Here is a 23,392-nt window from a genome sequence, read left to right as displayed (position 1 = left end):
TGAATTTATTATTTGGATCATCAGTTGATTACTTATATATTGTCCTTAGTTAAGTTTCCTTTATTGTTAACTATATTAGAGGTCAATAGTATTATTAGCTAGTTGTTTTGGGTAATGTTTTATTAGCTAATTGTTTTAGTTAGCCGTGATTTAGTAGTAATTAGTTGTTTTCGTATATTGCATTAAATCTTTAGCTATTTAGTAATTCATTTGATTCCCTTGTTAATTTTTTGTTTAATAGTTAATTAGATTATTTGCTAATATTAGTTATTTAGACTCTCTATGTTCATGTTTTAGTTTAATAGCCATTTCAATAAAATAACTTAAATTCATTTAGTTTGTAGTTCTGATGGATAGTCGTTGAGCTCATATTTTACTTCTTTTAAAATTTTAATTAGTTTTTACAAATAGTTTATAGTTAGTTCCTGCCCCTGCTTTATGTTTTTGTGGTTTTTCATCATACTTCCAGTTGATTTTCTTGTAGATTTCTTGGTTTTGCATCGTGTTTTTGTTTTTGTGTTTTGCAGAAAAGTGTTTAGACGTGTGGTAGAGCTAATTTTGTGTCCCTGAAGAGCCCTCCGAGGTCTCTAAAAGGTCTCCTTAAGGGACCCTCAAACCCTCAGAAGTGCCCTTCAGAAAGGCCCCTCAAGAGACCGCAAAGTGATATACAAATCAGAAAAGCAAAGTCTCAAAAGGGGACAAGAAGACATCGACACTGAAGACTATTTTTTCCCTTTTTCTTTTAGAATAGGCTTTCATTTTAGTTAATTCAATTCATTGGGTTTGTGATAAGGCTTTTTTATTCTTTTATTCGTTTAAGCCCTCTGCGTAGGGCAATACTCTTTAGTAATTCATTTATTTAATTAGTTTTTTTCTTTATTTTGGCAATAAAGAGTAGCATAGTTGTGTGTTTGAATACAAGTATCTCCCGTTCCTTGAGATCAACCCCGACTCCACCACTCGTGCGAGCCGGTTTTTATATTTTTGGTGTATGGCTTTCACATTATTTTTTATATAAAATATCATTTTTAAACCCGTTTTCCAAAACTCATACCACATAACCAATAAAAATACATGTTTTGGTTTTAGGAGACAATTTTGAGGAGGCATAAGGTGTTAAAAGAGGATAGCATGTACAACCAAAAACTTTCAAATGATCATAATCTTGACATTTTTTAAGAAGCAAGTCATGGGGCATTTTTTATTCAACTTTACACTAGAAAGTTTGTTTATAATGTAAACAACATATCTAAAAGCATCAACCCAAAACATTATAATTAAAGATGCATAAGTAAGCATACTTAGACCACTTTCTATAATATGTTTGTTTTTGAGTTCCACTATATCATTATGTTGAGGAGTGTGTGGACACGCAAGCCATCTCTAGATTCTTTGATGATCCAAATATTCATTGAAGGCATTACTAACAAATTCACCTCATCCATCACTATGAAATATTTTAATAACATGTTCCACTTGTTTTACCACAATAACTTTAAATTTTTTAAAATATGCCAAGGTATTTGACTTTCTTTTCAAAGGAAACAGCTAGAAAAACCTTAAAAATCATCAACAATAAGAAAATAATAATTATATCCTTCTCTAGATACGGCAGGAGCAGGACCCCAGAGATCAGCATGAATAATTTCTAAAGGACTTTTGGCCATGGATTCAGATAATTCATACGAAAGTCTATGCATTTTGCTAATCATGCAAGAAGAACAAAACTTTAGCAATTTTTTAACATACAAATTTAAATAACTATTATTTCCTAATAAATCTAAAGTCTTTTGTCTAGGATGACCTAGCCGAAGATGTGACTGCTAAAAAGACTATCTTGTATCTGCCATGAGTGTTGTTCCTCCATTTGATGAATCTTTCTTATTTGTTAGCCACACATAAATGCCTCCTCTACTCAGTCTTTTTTGGAGTATATTCCCTTTCTGCTGATCCTTGACATAGAAACCATCAAGGTGAAACTAAACATAATAATTATTATCTCTAGTCAACTTAGCCACTGAAATCAAGTTACATTTGATTTTTGAAACACGCAAAACATTCTTAAGAGAAAAACTACGATCTCTTTAGTCAAGAGTCATATTTTCAGTGTTTCATATCGAATGACTCGATTGTTTCTCACCATTATATTGTCTGATTCTTGATATTTTGATTTCTGAGACATATTTGAGTCGTCTTGAGTCATGTGATGAAACACCCCAATATCTTGATACCAGTTGGGATCGTTGATTGAATTTAGGGCCATAGCAGCAAAGGCCCTTGGAATATCATCACACAGACAGGTTGTGTGATTTCTTCTACCATAATACGGACAAACAACATGTGAGTCATTTTGATTTTGAAAAAATCTATTATCCTAATTTTCATTATTTTGTGGGAAACTATGATCAGGGTTTCTATCACGACCATGACCGTGACCACGAAAGAACTGTCCATGCCCCTTGCCTCTTTGAGAAAAGAAGGCAGCATTGGTATTTTCATTAGTCAAAACTTGTCGATTAGGCTTAGGATTTAACAACTAAAGTCATTTTTCTTTATTCAACATCTTATATATATCCATAAACTCAGGAAAAGTTCAGAATGTGGTGATTGTGGTTACAAAACTTTTATATTGATTGGGCAGACCATTCAGAGTGTACTAAACTAAATCACTATCAGATATATATCCTTCCACAACATTCAATGAATCAAACAAAAAATTTATCTTATTTAGGTAATTACTCATGCTCATATATTCTTTCTTTATATTCTATAGATCTCTTTTAAGTTGCAGAATATGAATACTTGATTGTTAGGCATAGGATATTTCGAGAGCTATCAATGCTTCACGGGCTGAAGGAATCTATATGATTTGAGCCAATACATGCTGAGTAACAATAGCCTTAATCCAACTTAGGGCCAATTGATCATGTCTTTTCCAAACAAAAACTCATGGTTGAGGGTAGTATTGGTTCCCTCAAAAATATATTGAGGAGGATCATAATATGACCCATCAACAAACTTGATAAGATCGAGACTAAATATAACATATTCAATTTTAGACTTCCGTAATAGATAGTTATTCTGGTTCATTTTTATGGACACCAAGTTGGCAAAAGCATTCCATTGAATGCAAGTATTGGGTGACAATGATTGAGAGGAAGATGTCTTAGTAGTCGTGAGGAAGAACACCAGAAAAACAAGACAAAGAATCACCTAGGCTCCTAAAAACACTTGGGTTCCTAGGAACAAACATGATAAAGATGCTTGGCTTTGAACTTGGTTACCTCAACCATGGCTCTTATACCATGTAAAGATTTGGTGGATTTACAGACCAATCTCACACACACATAAAACATCAATCATAGGAAAGCATGATTTTTATATGGTTCGGATAATGATGTTTGCATCCATGATAGAACTCTCTCTATCTCTCTTTTGAATAACCTGAGAGAAGAGGTTTGTTTGATTATTATATGCACATGAGGAGACACCTCACCTTATGGAGTCTCCTAACATGTTCAACATATTACATTGGTTAGGACTTCATTTGATGTTTATTCTATCATAAACAAACTCCTTGTCAACATGTTTACAATTAGACTTGTAGAGACCTTCCTTGCACTCCATCTTGATCTTGTAACCTTCTAGAGACTAGAATTTATCTTAAGGAGTCCTCTATAAACATCCCACATGTTGGATTCCTTCTAAAGCATCTTCTTTAACACCTTGAGTGCAGAAGAGAAGGAGTAGTGATCAAGATGGATGTCTAATTCACGCATATGAGCAAAAAGGTAGACAATGCAAATTGAGTCACTGGTGCGGGCATATCCACCCATCAATTTCAATCTCGTAGCTCATCCCTCCTACATATAGAAGACTGACATACCCTCAAACACTTAGAATAATTTCCACAATAGCCTTTCCTAGTATTAGTGTCTCAATTACCCTCCACCTAGTCCTCAAAACCCACATACACCCAATTGGATTAGCATATTCAAATCCTATGAGGGTAAACCCAGATCCAAAAATAAAAAACACCAAGTAATATTACAACAAAAGTATTTTGGGTCGGGTTTCTATCAATCCCGCCAACTTCAAAACAACCTTGTCCTCAAGGTTGGAGCTTGGGGAAATCTCCCCAAGAACTGATCCTCCATTTCCTCCTAGGTAATTCATAAAGTATTAGGCCTTTGCATAAATCTTGGACATCTCGTCTTTGTTATTGTTGGGCCTTAGCTCAATCTTGTACTCCTTTTTTTCTGACAACACACCAACAATTTTGAGTTGTTTGTTGTTCTAAATTGAGGCTGAAGTAGTAGCCCTGCAATTATGTAATTTAGGTTGTGATTCCAAAAGTAGGAGACATAGTATAAATTGTTGTGCATACAATTGCTCCATTGAAGTGTCATGCGGATATTGCTGACTAAGTTGCTCAAACATAAGTGGTTGTTGTTGCTGAAAATGTCGTTGTAAGTGGCGATGTTGTTGTTGGTACTTGAATGGTTCAAGGGGAAGGGAAATGTTGCTAAGGGGAATCCTCTTTTCCTTCATTAACCAAATCAGTGAAAATAAAGCCAAATTTTCATCTATGAGGACTTGATCCCTTCCTGTGCATTCTTCACATGGTTCTGCGAAGAATGATGAAAGGTTTGCACAAAGAATGATCTAATCTCACCTTAAGCTCACGATCTTGTTGATCCCATCGATGTTTCATTATAGTTATGGTTTCTACAACTTCTTTTAATTGTAATATTTCTTCATTGTCATTATGTGGACTAATAAAAGTTTTGCTTTTATTATTGTCGACAATGAAGTTGTTGTTGGTTCTGAGATCTAACCTTGGGTATTTTTGTCTCATTTTTTGTTAGAAGTCTAAAAATAATTTTTGGAGATTTTTCAAGGTTTTTATAAGGTCGGGATTAATTTATTTCTAGGTTGGGTCTGGATTTTAAAGGTTTGGTCAATTTTCTGGGTTCAAACAGGGTCAAAAGATCGGACGAGATCTCAACATGCATGACTGCTTAGATATCTTAATGCACAACTAAAATTCTTGGTGTATATTGGACTATTTACGCCACAAAAATGGTACTTTACCTAGATCAACTTGATTATGTAAAATGTATTAGACTGTATGCCTACCTGAACCCGCCACGGAATCTAGATGAGCAAGCTTTTGTATTATCATAGCATGCCACTATCTACTATCTACTAGGTCTAAAGCATGACACTATCTAATAGGCCTCTATACCAAAAAAGATACAGCAAATTGATCTTTTCTGGAATGAATTGAATCAGGTTGCCGCCCAAGATCCTTCGCATTGGTGTATCCTTGGGGATTTCAATTGTTTGTGTTCGTCTGATGAATACAATCTACCTGTCAAGTCAACTAGATCAATGCAAGAATTTAACAATTTTCTAAATAGATTCAGCCTTTATGACATTCCAACTAGGGGTCAGTTGTTCTCATGATCAAATAAGCGGGCTATGACATGCCTTAGGAACCTAGATAGAGTCATCGCCACAATGGGTTTTGTGAATTCTTACCATGATCTCATGGTTACCATTTTCCCATGAATTGTGTCAGATCATGGGCCAATCCTAATGGAATTTGGTCGGGAGCTAAAGCCAAGGAAGAAGTTTTGTTTTGAAGATTGGTGGCTCACTGTTTCAAAATATCAATTTGCGGTTTCAGAGAGATGTGTCATCCAGGTTGATGGAAGATGGGTGAGATTTCGATTAATGAAAAAATTGAAGGAGATGCATGGTTTTTTAAAAAGATGGGTATTTGAACATGGTGGGTCTAGAATTGACGAGGTTCACAATTGAGAGAAAAATCATGCCGACATTCAGCTTCAAGTAGACTCTTAAGACTCTTATGATCCAAATTTTGGCCTTCTTAGGGATCGACTTTCAGATCTTGAGAAGAATATTCAAACTTGGTGATTGAGGGATGAGATAAAATGGAAACAAAGATCTAGGATTTGTTGTGGGAAGCAAATTTTTCTACCTTAGAGCTTCTCAGAGAAGGCGTCTTAATCGAATTCCTTTTATCAGAATTCACTCTCTAGTTTTGGAAGGCTCTGAAATTCACCAACTATTTTAAATCTTTTTTTGATGATCCGGGATTACCTGTTGGAAGGTTGTCAACCCACCCTATGCCATTATTTCCTTTAGCTTAGCGAAAGGCATCTCTTTTGAGGAAATCAAATCAATAGTTTGGTCTCTTCACTCGGGTAAGGCCCAAGGACCTGATGTCTTTCTCACCCATTTTTTTAAGACCTTTTGGGATATTTGCAAGGTGGATCTCTTTCACTTTATTTTAGATTTTTTTTAGCATGGTACTTTAGAGAGATAAATCACTCTGAGTTTATCTTGATTCCCAAGGAGGTACATGTTGAAGACATTACAAGATTCAGGCCCATTTCCCGCCTTAATAGCACTTATAAGATCTTGGTGAAACTACTTGCAGAGCAGCTCAAAGGTGTGTTGTAATCTATTATTTTCTCATGTCAAATCGCTTTCTTAAAGGGCTGACTTCTTCAAGATGAGGTTTTTTTGTCTAATGAAATGCTACACTCACTTGTGAAATCAGATAAATCTTTCTTTATCTTTAAACTTGATATTTTCAAAGCCTTTGATTCGGTTAGATGAGAATTTTCGCATCAATGTTTGAGTGACATGGCCTTTCTCGCCAAGTTCATTAGTTGGATTATGGAACTAGTTACTTCAGCTCAAATTGTGGTCTCTGTTAATGGGGACTAAGGCTCTTACTTTGACATAAAACGTGGCCTTTGCCAAGGTTGCCCACTCTCACCTTTTCCTTTTAATATTGTGGGTGATGCCCCTAATATCATGTTCAAGAAGACATTGGTCTCTGACTTTATTCAGCATCTACCTATTAATTGAAGATTTGGGGGACTCGCATTTACTCCAATATGCAGATGATGTACTTATTTTTGGACTTGCATTCCCCTCCCAAGTGATTCGATTTTGGTTGTTATTAAGGGCTTTTAGAGTTGTTTCGAGATTTAAAATCAGTGATAATAAATGTAAGCTCATAGTCTTCAACTCTGATCCAAGCTCTGTTAGGCTTGCCGAGATCCTTTTTGGATGTAGGCAATCGACTTTCCCTATGGAGTACCTGAACTCAAGATCCTAGAGAAGCGGACCACACAAGATTTATTGGTGTCTTAAGGAGTGAATTCACTCAAGAATCAAATGTTGGGATGGTATCTTCCTATCTAAGACAGCCAAGGTTACCTTAATTCGGCATGTGTTATGTAGGTTAATGCATCACCACCTTGCAATTTTTGGTATTCCTAAAGATATGAATCCAGATTGAATCAAATTTTCTTTAACTTCCTTTGGAGGGGTTTGGGGCCCTCTAAGATACTTGTAAACTGGAGAAGTGTATCTTCCCCAGTTCAACGTGGTGGTTTAGGCATCTGAAAACTATCAATATTTAATTTAGCCCTCTTATGTAGATGGTGGTGGCGATTAACGAGAGGAGAAATTCCAATGTTGAGTTTTCTTAAAGAGAAAATATAAACTAGGTGAGTCCCTTTTGAATGGAGTGTGCATTACTCCTAAAAAGTGGCTCCCTTGACTGGAAGGCGATTTTCAAATCTTTTCAACTTTTCTCATCGTTAATAAATTCATCTGAAGATGGGTCAATTATTAAGTGGTCCCTTACCTCTTCTGGAGAGTTCTCGGTTGCCTCTTGTTATGAAGCATGTTTGGATCCTAGCATTGATTGGTTGCAAAGGGGATCAGTTTGGGGTGTGGGCCCTTCTCTTCGTGCCTAATTTTTAACTTGGACCTTGTTAGCTGGCCATGTTAATACTCTTGATCATATACAGAATGTTGTAATTTTTGTTCTTCACAAAATAACCAGCAGGAATATTTAAGATGGAGAAAGGAAAGAGACGTATGGTAAAATAAAGAAAGAAAAGGCAACACATCACATTAATGTTTCAAAAACTGCATACACGTATATAAACTCTATTACTTGACACACGTACCATCTATGTGACCACTACTCCATGTTTTATGTAAACACAAAACCACTATTTCTAAAAAGTAGAAACTACCCAATCCACTACTACACTTCCTGTTTTTTTTCATCCAATATTCTACCCTTAACTAACCATAACTCCACTACATAGTAACTCTCTACGAACATCAACCCACATTTTCTCCCCCTTGATGTGAGAACCTTGATACAACTAATGACTTTCTAAATTTAATAAACTTTTTATATGGTAAAGATTTGGTGAAATCATCTGCAAGTTTATCATTGATGCCACAATACTTGATTGCAATTGCTTCATTCGCTGCAACTTCATGAATGAAGTGATATCACACAGTTGCCACGGGCTAAAATTTCAAGACCAACTTTCGTGCCTCTCAAGCCAAGGAAAGCTTGTGTGGCACTAGGCCTTGCGGCCTAGTCAGCCTCACAACACGTGTTTTTTCAAACATATTCTTCTTACCCAATGGGACTTCAACTTAGCAAACTTTTCTTTCCAGAGAACCTTCTGACATGGTTGTCGTGCATCCGATAGCCACTTATGTGCATAATTGTTCCATACTGGCTAGTACCTCCAAGCCAAATGACCAAATGTATCTTGTCGCTCACATAGGCAAGTGTACATTGTCATTGGTCTAAACGTACCTATATGGCACTACTGACATAACCAATATCCAATGCGGGTCATAAGGAGTATGGTGCATCCCCAAACTCTTTAACGATGCATGCCAAGACTCCAAGTATCATTGTGAGCCACCTTTCCTTAATTCCAGTCACCCAAGCTAACAACGCACGGATACCTTAGCCTCGCATGTCATAGAGCGTATCATGACTCCATGCATACAGCACCACAAAACCTTGCCATCAAAAGGACAAGGTCTTTTGACCCCCAATCCAAAGACCAGTTGATGATTAAACACCATAGCAAAGAGCACCACCCAAACTCATTCATCGGCACCTAGACATTCACTTGCCTAGCCCCGAGTCATCATACTCGGTTGAAATCACCAAAAGTAATCCTTGAGAGAATCAACCCTAACCCACACGCACCCTCGTGTATTCAACCGCTACGCGTGGGAAATCTCTTGCAAGCTGAGAGGTTCTTAACCAAATCCCCAAAGGCAACATCCTCTGATCCGTTGGCACTGCTTAATTCAACAATGCTCTATGTCTGTGCCACCACACAACGATGCACTAACGGTGATATTGATGTCTATCATGTGCCATACTACCACCGTACATCACCGATCAAGCGAATGCATACTGCGTGTTCCTACACTCGATGCATTTTTCACTCTGTAGAGCTCCACACTGCACTTGTTCTCATTTCGAAAGACCAGTCTGGGACATTCTCTCTCACCCAAACAATTGTCGTCCTCGACAATGTCGATGTAGGTAAGAACATAATCTTCACTAATATGCCAAATTTTCTTTGTACTTATCTTTGGTTTACTCTTTTTCTTCACCCTTCTCAACTTGTTTTGGTTTTCATTCACCATCGTCGCAACCTTTAACACACTAAGTCTCATTCCTTAACGTGCATTCGATTACTTCGACAATAGTCTTTTGTTTTATCAACATCGAGTCTTCTCTACTCGTGAGACTCCAGTGTAGTCTCATACTCAAGCAGGTCATTCGCGCCTGCATGACCAACTTGTCATCTTTATGCACATAGCTAGGGTGCCTTATCATCCACACAAGGATACTTCGACCGCACATCACATACATCCATGCATGCGCTGTCGCACCTGCGCTGCATCATGATTGTGCACATGCCATGCCCCATGCACAGTCCAGTGCTGAACCCAGGCACAGGACACCCTCCATGGCATGCACACACCTCTTTCGCACCAGGCACCGCACCAAGTCTCATACCAATGGCACGTTGCAAGGCTTTCTGAGACTTCGTGTGCAACACCCTCCCCCACTCAAGCCATCGTTGTCCTCGAAGATCATGCACACTTCTCTTCTGCACCAAGTCCCATACCAATGGCACATTGCAAGGCTCTCTGAGACTTCGTGTGCAACACCCTCCCCCACTCAAGTCATCGTCGTCCTCGATGATCTCTTTGTTAACAATCAAGGAGTTTTCTTTGATAATGCAACTCATCTGGATGTTGTGCTCCTTTATCCCATTTGATTCCTTTTCTTTTCTCGCAATCACGGGACCCCAGTGTAGTCCCAATTCTCAAGCGGGTCTCCTATGCCCGCACAGCATCTTGTCATCTCAGCTTGCTTTGTATGTGTGCCCTCTTTGCACACTGTCACTTTACCCACTCGGGCGCCTCCTTCGCTCTGACTTCACCACTCGACCATGCAGCCCATGAACAGACCGCCAAAACAAGATGAAGTTCATTCTAGTTCCTCACTTGACTCCACTGTAAGTCATCATTGCCCATTCGTTGGCTCGATCACTTCAGGTTTTGTCACTTCGGTCATACTCGAATGTACACCACCTATCCCCTCGATCATGGTCTGTGGAGAGTATGCTGACACATACGAGCGACAGCCGAGGCACTCCTCGTGTTGCCCTCAACTCAGAGCGACAGCCGAGGCAATCCTTCTTGTGTTGCTCTCAATCATGAGCGACAATCGAGCTTCTCCTCGTGATGTCCTCAACACTCAAGGCACCCTCGAACCCAAAGGCGTGCCTACACTTTGGCTTCAACCCACAGTTCTATATGCTTCGTCCTTCCATGTAACACTGGATTTTTTGTCATAGAAATAATAGCTTTATATATCACAGAATATTTTTTTTGTTTGCAATTGTTTGAATTGAATGTCTTCAAGGTGTCGCCTCATCCAAATCGCTTGGCAAGATGTTGTTGTTACATATTCTGCTTCAAATGATGATAATGTTGTTGAACTTTGTTTTTTTAACTCCAGGAAACGGGCCTGATCCAAGTGTTATGAAGCATGTTTGGATCATAGCATGAATTGGTTGCCGAGGGATCAGTTTGGTGAGTGGGCCCTTCTCCTCGTGCCCAATTTATAAATTGGACCTTGTTAGCTGGCCATGTTAATACTATTGATCATATATACAAAAATGAAGAGTGAAATTTCCTAATCGATGCCCCTTGTGCGAGCAAGACACAAAAACTGTTGTACACTTGATGTCAGTTGATTTTCAAGGCAACATGGATGGATTTATCCTTACCGTCTTATCAAAAGTCAAACCCTTAGAGTTCTGGTTTTGGATCGCCACTTTATCAATCTCTGTTAAAAAATGGTGTGGAGTTTGAATTGTTGGATTTCTTCCTCTTGGTGGCAGATTTTGAAGGAAAGAAATTGCAGGCTAGTTTTGGAGAAGAAGAATGACGTGAAATTTGTAATTATGTCCATACAATCGGACATGTTTCATTCAGCCCATGTTGTTTGTCCCAATCAGGACCGTTTGTGGATTGGAACTCGATTTCTGAGTCCATTTCTTAGAAGGACGGCATTTTAAACTTCTGTAATTTTTTTTTCATGTTATGTAATTCCTGCTGTATGACGATTCCTCGTCGTCTCTATTTCTGGTTCTAATATAATCCCTCATTTATTTCAAAAAAAAGTTTTTGAAGTACGACAGAAATAGCAGCCAGGTTCATCATATTAACTACAAAAGAAAGGGTCTAAAAGAGAGCGCTAGTGGAAGATATTCTCATTTCTTCACTTTTTCAAGCTCACACCTGTCCAAGTAGTAAGTTACCTATTTAAAATCTCATAACTAAATTGTTGCAAGCCCTATAGTAAAGTAAGAAATGCTGCCCCAACAGAGGCTCCGCGTGGTTGGTAGGAGCTGTCAGTGCACGTCTCCCTCTGTGGTGGGAGGTTGCAGGTTCAAAACCCCAGTCCGTACCTGAAATAATAACTGGTGCTTGACTTTAAAAAGAAAAAAAAATAAGAAATGTTGCACTAAACGGATTCTGTATCTGCGTGCCGCGCGCGTGCGTACACCTGTCACAAGCAATGTTGTCATTATCGTTGCTAATTGGCCTGAATTGGCCAATTCGTATCGTATGTGCCGAACACAATTAAGAGGGTGTAAAAGAGAAACCAGAAATTTGCTATATATTTTGGTACACATACCCTCGGTTTGAGTACACGAGAGGCTATTTCACATACACGATCGATTGTACTGAACGGTAAATGCAGTAGAGTTTTCAACAAGTTGGCTCATGATTCGTCTCTTCTTGTAGTTGGCCTTGAAGCATGCTTGCCTCAACCTCTTGGTGTTATCTGGCAATTGCATTGCAGGCATCTTCACCATCTGTTTGACTTGTTCTTCCAGTACCTCAACTGCCAGCTTCGATCTCTGCGTTCCTACTTCTCCATCTTCTTTTCCTAGCTCCTGCGGGCATGCCATCCATATGTAGATAGTAAATTTTAACTTGTTAAAACAAATGAATTTAGATATGACAACCTCTTTCCTACCATTAAAGAAAAATCCCAAGGGACTAAATTGCAACTGATGCATATGGAGGTTATGAAGAAAGAAGGGAAACAAATACCTGAACGCTGTGTATTAAATTCCTCAAACTCTTCATCTTTCTGTGAGGCCATCTAGGGATTCCATATTCTCTGCACTTCTTTTTCAGTACTGTCAATCCTACGTCCATCTTCTTAGCTGCTTGCGTTATTGGCATGTAAAAGTATTTAGATAATTGAGCAAAGGTAATACCTTTTGCTCTCTCAGCCCCTGACCTCTTCTTTTTCATACTTCCGTTATTCTCCTTTTCATCATCTCTAATAAAGCCATTAGGTGAAATGCTATCACCATTTCCATTGGCACAACCGCAGTCGAACTTCATATTCTCGAAGCAACAAAAGTTATCATCATGGTCAGGAAGAACAGCATTTCCTTTCACTTGTTCACCGATGAGAAACTCACAATCACCAAATTCGTCTGTCAATGTAGTATATAAAGGCTCTTAGTTAAATCAGTATTTTTGGTTAATAGAACTCAAAACAGCAAAAATATACAAATCGATTTGAATCTTGAACCAGCAGATGGTTAGATAAATGAATGGCATGTACATCTTCTAGCAGTTTCAAAGCATACTTGATGACCCGCTGCAGAGGGGATGGCACATAAGGTTTTTGCCATTGCTGTGCGGATCCGCACCCATTGAAACATGGTATGTGTGTGTGTGTGTGTGTGTGTGATTAATTACAATCGATTGGAGAATGGGGATTATGATGCACTCTTTTCATTAGGTCACCCTTAGGACCCTCCAAAAATCATAGTTTAGGTGTTTTATGTTAGATATGAACCATTATATGTGTTTATCATTGTTTACTCAATAGAAAACATGTTTTTAATTAAGCATCTAGATATGATTTTCGGCTTTAAGTTGAAAAACTATTTCTATAGGAATGTGTATTGTTCATGTGATTGTGGACAGGCAGCTAAAAAATTGTGCTCACTTTATTCATATATATATATATATATATATATATATATAGAGAGAGAGAGAGAGAGAGAGTCTATCAATCATTGATGCTCAGTTCAGTTTATGTTTCTGGAACATTGTCAGTGCAGTTTATGATCATTTGTTTACACATTGTTTAAGTAAACGATTTGTCTCTCCAAAATCTTATTTTATTAACTTTTGCCTTGCGATTTCAGTTATTTAAAATCGAAACTTTATATTTGCACTCGCCAGTTCACTTTGTTGTTCATGCTCTTTAGGACAAAATGACGCATATAAGAAATCAAACCCACCTTGAAATTGATAATGGTCAGGTGTGCCCAGGATGAGTGCATCAGGCAGAGAAGGATTGCAGTATGAACTCTCCTCCCATGAATCGAAATCCTCTATCAGCGGTGGAAGATTTTCTATCACTTCGTCCATTTGATGTTGATGCTCGCACATCGTTGGTGGTTGCCTTTAATGACGCACATGAACAGTAACCGATTAGCAGCTGCAAATAGAAAACTAGGAAAAAACATGCAGTTGTTTGCTTGGTATAATCTTCTGAAAGAAGTTACTTGCTATAATTGTATGGCCGATAGGTAGAAGCTCACGGGAGTGTCATAACAGATATACTACTCAGAAGTGCAGTACTGCTGAGATATATTCTAAAGAAAATATCAATTTCAATCAAGACTTCATTCCTTCAGGCTCTACAGGAAATTCTCCAGCTATCTTCCTCTGTAAGGTGGATTAGAAGAAGACGGATGATGATATCGAAGAGTGAATGAAGATGAGAGGAAATGGAATAAAAGATGAGGATGAACACTCCCATTTCTTGCAACCTGAGTTGGTATGAAAACCACGAAACGTGGATGACGACGGTGCTTATTTATCTTTGGAGCTTCCTCCTTTGAAGACACTGTTTATGTTAAGGGGATAAACCAGTATATTGAGTGCACAAAGAAGTGGGGAGGAGCAAGAACAGCATAAGCCAGTGTGGATCGGTGAAGGAGAAAGAACAGCACATGATGTAGCCATAACCAATACTTGGGGTTGGTCATTTTCTTACCCATAATTCACTGATTGGCAGTTACTCATGCAGGATGGATTTGACTGAAATCCTTGATTGTCCAACCATTCCCAAACCATTCTCTCTACCATCTGTCTTTCCATATCATCCATGTACATGCTTTACACAGAGAGAGCAACGTTTTTCATGTTTCTTCTGCTGAATATGAGAAGGGTTTATAAGGGACCGGGGGGAGGGGGAGAGATGGGAAACGGATGGATTGAAAGTGGATGTGCGCCGTCGCATGCACGCGTGTGCATGAATGCATATTGTTGAGGGGGTTACATACAGTATTGAATGCCGAATCGATTCCCCAAATGCCCTTAATGACTTCCTCTCTCACAATTCAAGAATAACCGCCCCATATGGTCTATATCACAAAACCCAATTCTGGTAGTCACCACCGAATTTTGGCCAAGGAATAACTGCTTCATAAATTCCTTATGAGTTCTCTGCCAGTATGGATCTTCGACTTCATTCATCCAGATCAACCTTATGCCTGTTTTCCAGTTCATGAGTTGTGGGCCGAATCTCCTTGTGACTGGGCTCATAGCGGGTGGGTGAAATTCTTAATCTCATCAAGACCCATCATACAAGTTTTGCAGAACTTATAAATCTAGTATAAGTTAGTACGAGGCATTATATTGGACTTGGCTCTTTAGCTTTTGAATGTTCATGGATTGTGTGCAGCTTAATTATGTGTTGAAAGCCTTAGTTGTCACTTGCACAAAAAGGCCAAGACTTCAGTTGGAACTGGGTCGAACCAACCTAGAACGGGTTGTTTTTTAATTACTCCGTATTCCATATGGTTCAATAAGGTCATTTTCAAACAATGGGAGTTGAAGTGAAAGGGAAGACTCTTTTAATCAAGACTTGGTTATATATGGACAAGGTGGATCAGATGTCGAACCAAAACAGTGCCTGGAACAACTTTGACTTTCAAGCCCAACTCCAATGCCAATCAGAAGAGTACGTGAGAGAAATCTCGTGAGTCAGGAGAGGCCCTTCTCCTATCCGACCCCGGGGGTTTGTGACGAGGTGTTCGGCCGTTTTCTCATCATATCTGTGGGCTGAGGGGGTGGGAGCTTTTCCCATTAATTATTGAGTTGCATTGAGATTATCAATAGTATTAATTGAATGCTTTTCTGTTGGTTTGAGAATGATTATGAACGTGGCTTTGCAGTTTTTTATTCAAGAATTAGTGAGCTTTAAAGAGACCATGGTTTCCACCTTCTTGAGAGAGAGAGAGGGGGGTGCAGACAGGGCGTTTGTGTTTTAGGTAATTGCGTTTGGATATATACGAAAATTACAGGGATTCAGAAGCCTGGTAAAAATACCCCTTTGAATAACATTGTGCTTTTGTCATGAAAAATAAGCACACAGAGCAGATCAAACGATCGGGGGCCATGTACTATACAAAGTACTCAAGCCACACAAAACACAAAATCGCTGTGCATGTAGCGATTTTCTGTATTTGTGTTTACACAGAAAATTGCTATATGCATTAATGATTTTCTATGTTTTTCCCATTAATTATTGAGTTGCATTGAGATTATCAATAGTATTAATTGAATGCTTTTCTGTTGGTTTGAGAATGATTATGAACGTGGCTTTGCAGTTTTTTATTCAAGAATTAGTGAGCTTTAAAGAGACCATGGTTTTCACCTTCTTGAGAGAGAGAGAGAGGGGGGTGCAGACAGGGCGTTTGTGTTTTAGGTAATTGCGTTTGGATATATACGAAAATTACAGGGATTCAGAAGCCTGGTCAAAATACCCCTTTGAATAACATTGCGCTTTTGTCATGAAAAATAAGCACACAGAGCAGATCAAACGATCGGGGGCCATGTACTATACAAACTACTCAAGCCACACAAAACACAAAATCGCTGTGCATGTAGCGATTTTCTGTATTTGTGTTTACACAGAAAATTGCTATATGCATTAATGATTTTCTATGTTTTATTGACGCAAGTACTTTGTAAAGTACTCAATCAGGTCACCTAGCCACGTCTCTATTCAGATTTCTATTTCAAAAGAGCTTGTGCTCAATGTAGGACCACCCCTGATAAATAAGTTGGGCCCAGACAAAGCTTTCACCAGTAGGGGTTTCCCATGAGGGCGGATCAGGTGAATTCATACTGCACACTTTGAGTGTGCCGTTGCATCTGGCTGCCCTCCGTCTTTGGCCGGCAACATGTCAGTTGTGGGGCTCTGTCAGCCAAAGATGGAGGGCAGCCACGTGCAGCAGCACACTCAAAGTGTGCAATGTGATTGCACCTGATTCTGCCATCTTTACTAGCAAACAGACTGCATCTTGGACTTGTGATACAGAAGACATTTATTTGAAAGCCTTATAACACATATGTGCATGCTTGAATCACTATGATATTTTTTTTATAACCTTAGAACACATATCTGCATGATTACACTATGATTTTTTTTCTGTCAGCCTTAAAACACATATCTGAATTCTGTTAATGTCCTTCACTTTATTGCTAGCTAGTCTATGTGTAATCCATTCATGTTACTTTGATTGCCTTACATTAGGTATATTGCATATAATTTATTTCATTATATTTTGTTTATCAATATTAACCTTTCTTTTCTCTTGTAGGATGCGAGATAATCAGCGTAGAGGAGTTGATGGAGGCATGGATGAAAGGGCAGATCGAGACAATGAAGAAGATGATGCTCAGAATCTTGGCGATGATTAGATTCATGTGTTGAATTTTTTGTACCTTCTTGTTGTTTCAAAAGAAACTCTTTGTAAATGTTCACTTGTAAATAATTAAAACTTGGCGAAGATTATAGTGGATTGAAAAAAAAATCACCTTGTATCTTGTGTTAAATTTGTTTCAGCTGCTTTGTATATGTATTTTTTATGTGTACTTTGTTTTTTATACACAGGATATATAAATTGTATAACGAGAAAATTTTTCTCGATATTTATATTTCAAATAATTTTTTTTATTTTTTATTTTTATTTTTTGTGACGGATTAGCGATGGATATTATCCGTCGCTAATTAGTATTGGCCTCCAATTTAGCGATAGATTAGGAACGAATATTTATCCATCGAAAAACTGAATCGGTCAATGTTTTACGACGGATGTGTATCAGTCGCAAAACTAAATCTCTGTGGATTAACGACGGCCTTGTGACAAATCATGGCATTCGCTAATTCATCGCAAATTAGCGACAGAAGTAGCGATATATATTTTTTATCGCTAATTAGCGACTAAGAAATTGCGATGAAAGTTATACGTCGCTAGCCCGTCGCTAAACTCTTCAGCGACAGATTTACGACGGATTACGACTGTCGCTAATCCACAGATTTCTAGTAGTGTAAAGGTATCTTTGAGTTTGAATGCTCTCATGGTGAGGATTGTGATCTTGTCAAGTATGTGTGCAGCTGCTAGTAGATGGGACGATGTGAATGCAATTAGGAAGTTAATGAAAGATAGGGGTGTTGCTGAAGAAACCGATTGTAGCTCTATTGAAATCGGCAACGTGGTTCACAAGTTCTTCTCATGGGATGGATCACATCCTCAATCCAGAGAGCTTCATGGGATGCTCAATGAATTGGTTCAGCAATTGAAATTGGTAGGATATGTTCCAGACGCATCTCAAGAGTTCCATGCAGATATGGAGGAGGAGGACAAGGAGGGCATGCTTCATTACCATAGTGAAAAGTTGTGCACATTACTCTCAAAAACAAAAAAAAAGGTTGGCCATTGCTTTCGGGATGCTCAATACACCCCATGGGACGATGATTCACGTTGTCAAAAACCTTCGTGTTTATGCAGATGACATTCTGTTGCTAAGTTTGTCTCCTTGATCTTTATTCGTGAGATCATTATAAGAGATCATTGTTTCCACATTTTTGGGATGGGACTTGTTCATGTGAAGGTTACTGGTAAATCAGGAGGGAGTGCTTGAACGTTTTGCACCCCAAACTGCACATAAGCCATGTGTTCTTCATGAACCAAGTTTGATGTTTCAATTGTTTGGCCTAGAAGATTGCTGCAGAAATATCATTCAAAGCAGCATAATCATTTTTATTCTTTGTATCCATGTGGTTTAGAATAAAAATGGAATTGAAAATGTTGAAGGTAGTTTGAAATAATGCACATTCTTGGCATTACATGTGTGGTTGTTTGTTGTGCCTTTTCATGTTTTCTTTACAAGTTTTGCATCCAAGATCACAATCATGCTTATATGTGTTCTAGTGTTGTCAAAAAACTCTCATAGTGATTCAATTATGCATATATATGTTCTAAGGTTGTTAAAAAACTTTCATAGTGATTCAAGCATGCATATATGTGTTCTAAGGCAGTCAAACAATTTCATAGTGATGAAATCATGCTTATATATGTGTTCTAAGGTTGTCAAAAAACTTTCATAGTGATTCAATCATGTATATATATGTGTTCTAAGGTTGTCAAAAAACTTTCATAGGGATTCAATCATGCATATATGTGTCATAAGGCAGTCAAAAAACTTTCATAGTGATAGAATCATGCTTATATGTGTTTTAATGTTGTCAAAAAACTTTCATAGTGATTCAATCATGCATATATGTGTTATAAGGCAGTCAAAAACTTTCATAGTGATGAAAGCATGCTTATATGTGTTCTAATGTTGTCAAAAAACTCTCATAGTGCTTCAAGCATGCATATTTATATTCTAAGGTTGTCAAAAACTTTCATAGTGATGAAATCATGCTTATATGTGTTCTAATGTTCTAAAAAACTTCTCATAGTGATTCAATCATGCATATATGTGTTCAAAGGTTGTCAAAAAACTTTCATAGTGATTCAATCATGTATATATGTGTTATAAGGCAGTCAAAAAACTTTCATAGTGATAGAATCATGCTTATATGTGTTCTAATGTTGTCAAAAACCTTTCATAGTGATTTAATCATGCATATATGTGTTATAAGGCAGTCAAAAACTTTCATAGTGATGAAATCATGCTTATCTGTGTTCTATTGTTGTCAAAAAACTCTCATAGTGCTTCAATCAAGCATATATGTGTTCTAATATTGTCAAAAAACTTTCATAGTGATTCAATCATGCATATATGTGTCATAAGGCAGTCAAAAACTTTCATACTGATGAAATCATGCTTATATGTGTTCTATTGTTGTCAAAAAACTCTCATAGTGCTTCAATCAAGCATATATGTGTTCTAAGGTTGTCAAAAACTCTCATAGTGATTCAAGCATGCATATATGTGTTCTAAGGTTGTCAAAAACTTTCATAGTGATGAAATCATGCTTATATGTGTTCTAATGTTATAAAAAAACTCTCATAGTGCTTCAATCAAGCATATATATGTTCTAAGGTTGTCAAAAAAATCTCATTGTGATTCAAGCATGCATATATGTGTTCTAAGGTTGTCAAAAACTTTCATAATGATGAAATCATGCTTGTATCTGTTCTAATGTTGTCAAAAAACTCTTATAGTGATTCAATCATTCATATATGTGTTCAAAGATTGTCAAAAAAACTTTCATAGTGATTCAATCATGCATATATGTGTTCTAAGGTAGTAAAAAAACTTTCATAGTGATGGAATCATGCTTATATGTGTTTTAATGTTGTTAAAAAACTTTCATAGTGATTCAATCATGCATATATGTGTCATAAGGTAGTCAAAAACTTTTATAGTGATAAAATCATGCTCATATGTGATGAAATCATGATATACTAGCTTGAAATCTAACAACATGAAACAAATGACATTAAACTTTCATACCTGACAGGCACCTGCAGACGAAGTTCCCCTGTCCCAAAAAAAAATGCACAACTCATTACGAACAACGTCGAAAATTGCTTCATGTAAATAGTCACACATTGTGTCCTTAACAAGCTGGCGGATACCATCCCAAGAATTAGCTGGGTCAATCGGATGCTTGGAGTTGATGCTGGCGGGAGAACTCTGAGAGCTCTGGCTGGAGGAGGAAAAGACTGGTGTGGTATTCATATTACTCCCAAACCTAAACACACGACCTTTTTTGGGTTCACCGGTTGTAGTCACCCATGCTGCAGGATCAAAAGGCGGATGCTGAGTGGAGTCATCATTATATAGCTCTACCATTTGTTGCTTGTATGAATCCTACAAAGTAATGATTATAGTATGGGTTAATAATTAATAATTATAATGTTCATTATAAGTTATATATTATAATGTTTATTAATACAATAAATACATATTGTTGTCGCTCTCGTCTTCTCTTATACGAACTCTCCCGTGCTCTTACGTTTATGTGTTTCAACAAACACATCATTGTAAGGCACAATGCCTCATTTTTCTGCTTCCTAATGAGTTTCCATTTAAAAAATATATTCTTGTAAACTTAAAAGTTTACATTTTGAGTTTACATAAACATATTGAGTTTATTTACTGAAAAATATACCCGAGCTCACAATAACCCGAGCTAAATGACTCAATCTTGAGTTTGGTTTATTTACTGAAAAATGTTTTATTTTCAAAACCAGAATAGGATTTGAATTCTATACCTATTAAGCTCACCTGAGCTGACTCCTTTATCAAAACCATGATGTTTAGAGTTGGAAGCAATAGATTTAAACTTTACCAAGTGCTTGAAAGTTAAAACACTTGAATCATTTGTTCATTATATGATTAAGACATGTCTAAAATGCACTTAGTTCTACTTAATGAGATTATATGAGCTGAGATGAGTTGAAACATACTCTTCATGTTAAGTTCATCAAGCCTATTTTATAAGTTTGAACAAGGGTTACCAGAGACTGCACTTACATGTGGGAAACTCGTTTCCTGACAAACAATTTTCAAAACTAAAAATCTTGCATTTCTGAAACTTGTGGAAAACTTCTAGAAAAGTTTGAGAAACCCATTACCCATCAAGTGAGAAACCCATTTCACTTCATATGGGAAACCTACTTTATATATGAAACTCGTTCCCCTTATTTGGAAAACATGTTTCTTTACATTTTTTTGCAATGAAAAGTTGAGATGTGTTATTCCAGATTCTGATTACTTATTTTAGTTATAAACAATGTAATAATATATTTTATAAAAATATTAACTCTTATTATTTATCATAATATTAGTAAAAAGTAAAGTTTATGTAAACTTAAAATATTAACTCCTTTTTCTGTTTCAACAAATGCATCCTTGTAAACTTAAAAAATCATTTAAAAAGTATGTAACAATACTTATAAATTTGACTATATATATTGATGAGTTACCATTTTCTTCAAGTGGATCCCAAAAGTCCTAGATCCACCTATGTGTAGATAGGCATCAAGCATCTTCGCTCAGTTTTGTGTAGCCTTTGCTGAGCGGTTTCGAAATTCATGCGCCGCCTACTTGTCACACATTGCATCCCAAAAATTTGACCTGGTAGTAGGAGGGTCATTGCCCTTCTACTGTAGTGGATCATCTATCCCACCAGATGCTTTTATTGATGCAATCTTCATATTGTGCAACATGTTTGTAAATCGTCTAGCAGTCACCTTTTGCATACTCGTTTCGCGTCCTGCTCCTCCATCGCAATCGTAAAGTGATTCGAAGCCTACAAATAATTTTAAAAAGTTATTAGACATGACTGTAACAAAAAATTAAATATGAAACACATTAGCTATAATAAATTATTGTATACAATGAATGAAGACCACAATCTGTCCAACATCTCCTTCGGGTACTCTTTTTATTGAGCGATCGGTCCTGAAAGATGTTGAACTAGTGACCGCCTAATTTCTCGTATTACTTCTTGTAGCTCGAACCTCGCATTGCACATGAATTGGTACACATTAACTATCGATATACACTATTTATAAGATAAGTATTAGATAAGTGAAAATGAAATACTTACGATCGATTATCGATATACACTATTTGAATGAGTCGTCATGTGTCAGACTGAGAAGACCCTGCATCCAGCGTTGTCTCGTGATGTGTATGAATAGCTGGTGTAGGTGAGTCATGTGCAGGCAAAACATCATTTATAGAAAAATTAGTTAAAAATTCATACAATACACATTTAAATTAATCAAGTATATAATTAGTTAAATGATATACCTATCGAAGTAGTCTGTGAAGATGAAGGCTGAGACTGGCTACCACTGGGTGCTCGACCACTGTGACCTCCACGAACCATATTCTAACAAATAAAAATTTTATTTGGATCAGTTACACAACTCTATATATTCATGAATACATAATCAAATAAAAAATAACTTCATGCAATACATTCAAACATTGCAATACATTCAAATCATTGCAATACATTCAAATCATTTACATCAAACATTGTAATACATTCAAACATAAGATATGACATCACTTGCTAATCATGGATAACTAATCCTTAACTTGCAATACAATTGGATCAGTTACACAACTCTATATCTTCATGGATACATAATCAAATCGAAAATAACTTCATGCAATGCATTCAAACATTGCAATACATTCAAATCATTGCAATACATTATAATACATTCAAATCAAACATTGCAATACATTCAAACATAAGATATGACATCACTTGCTAATCATGGATAACTTATCTTTAGCTTGCAATACAATTAAATCAGTTACACAACTCTATATCTTCATGGATACATAATCAAATCGAAAATAACTTCATGCAATACATTCAAATCATTGCAACACATTTAAATCATTCACATCAAACATTACAATACATTCAAACATAAGATATGACATCACTTGCTAATCATGGGTGACTTATTCTTAACTTGCAATACAATTGGATCAGTTACACAACTCTATATCTTCATGGATACATAATCAAATCAAAAATAACTTCATGCAATACATTCAAACATTGCAATTGATTCAAATCATTGCAATACATTCAAATCATTCGCATTAAACA

The 23,392-nt window shown here is 37.0% G+C and overlaps 1 protein-coding gene and 1 pseudogene across 1 annotated transcript; one reads left to right on the top strand and one right to left on the bottom strand.

The window, feature by feature from the left end:
- Positions 1 to 12,128: 12,128 nt before the first annotated feature.
- Positions 12,129 to 13,887, bottom strand: LOC149816835 (protein RKD1-like). Its single transcript, XM_089986975.1, has 3 exons — positions 13,737 to 13,887; positions 12,523 to 12,917; positions 12,129 to 12,362 (listed from the first exon to the last, which is right to left on the bottom strand). Exons 1-3 carry the CDS (start codon positions 13,885 to 13,887, stop codon positions 12,129 to 12,131), a joined length of 780 nt encoding a protein of 259 aa, XP_089843101.1.
- Positions 13,888 to 17,871: 3,984 nt separating this feature from the next.
- LOC149816834 (pentatricopeptide repeat-containing protein At2g02980, chloroplastic pseudogene) lies at positions 17,872 to 18,435 on the top strand (annotated as a pseudogene).
- The last annotated feature ends 4,957 nt before the right edge of the window (positions 18,436 to 23,392 follow it).

The sequence above is a fragment of the Nuphar pumila genome, chromosome 14 (genome assembly GCF_984573655.1).
Source record: "Nuphar pumila chromosome 14, dmNupPumi1.hap1.1, whole genome shotgun sequence".
Taxonomy (NCBI): Eukaryota; Viridiplantae; Streptophyta; class Magnoliopsida; order Nymphaeales; family Nymphaeaceae; genus Nuphar; species Nuphar pumila.
The sequence above is the reverse complement of the archived record's forward strand: the minus strand, read 5'-3'. Positions and strand labels throughout refer to the sequence as shown.

Excerpts from the sequence above, each read along its gene's own strand:
- LOC149816835 (XM_089986975.1), bottom strand. The coding sequence starts at position 13,887 with ATGTGCGAGCATCAACATCAAATGGACGAAGTGATAGAAAATCTTCCA. Across the intron at positions 12,918-13,736 it reads TGACCATTATCAATTTCAAG|ACGAATTTGGTGATTGTGAG; the intron begins GTGGGTTTGATT and ends CTACATTGACAG. Across the intron at positions 12,363-12,522 it reads ATTTAATACACAGCGTTCAG|GAGCTAGGAAAAGAAGATGG; the intron begins GTATTTGTTTCC and ends GCATGCCCGCAG.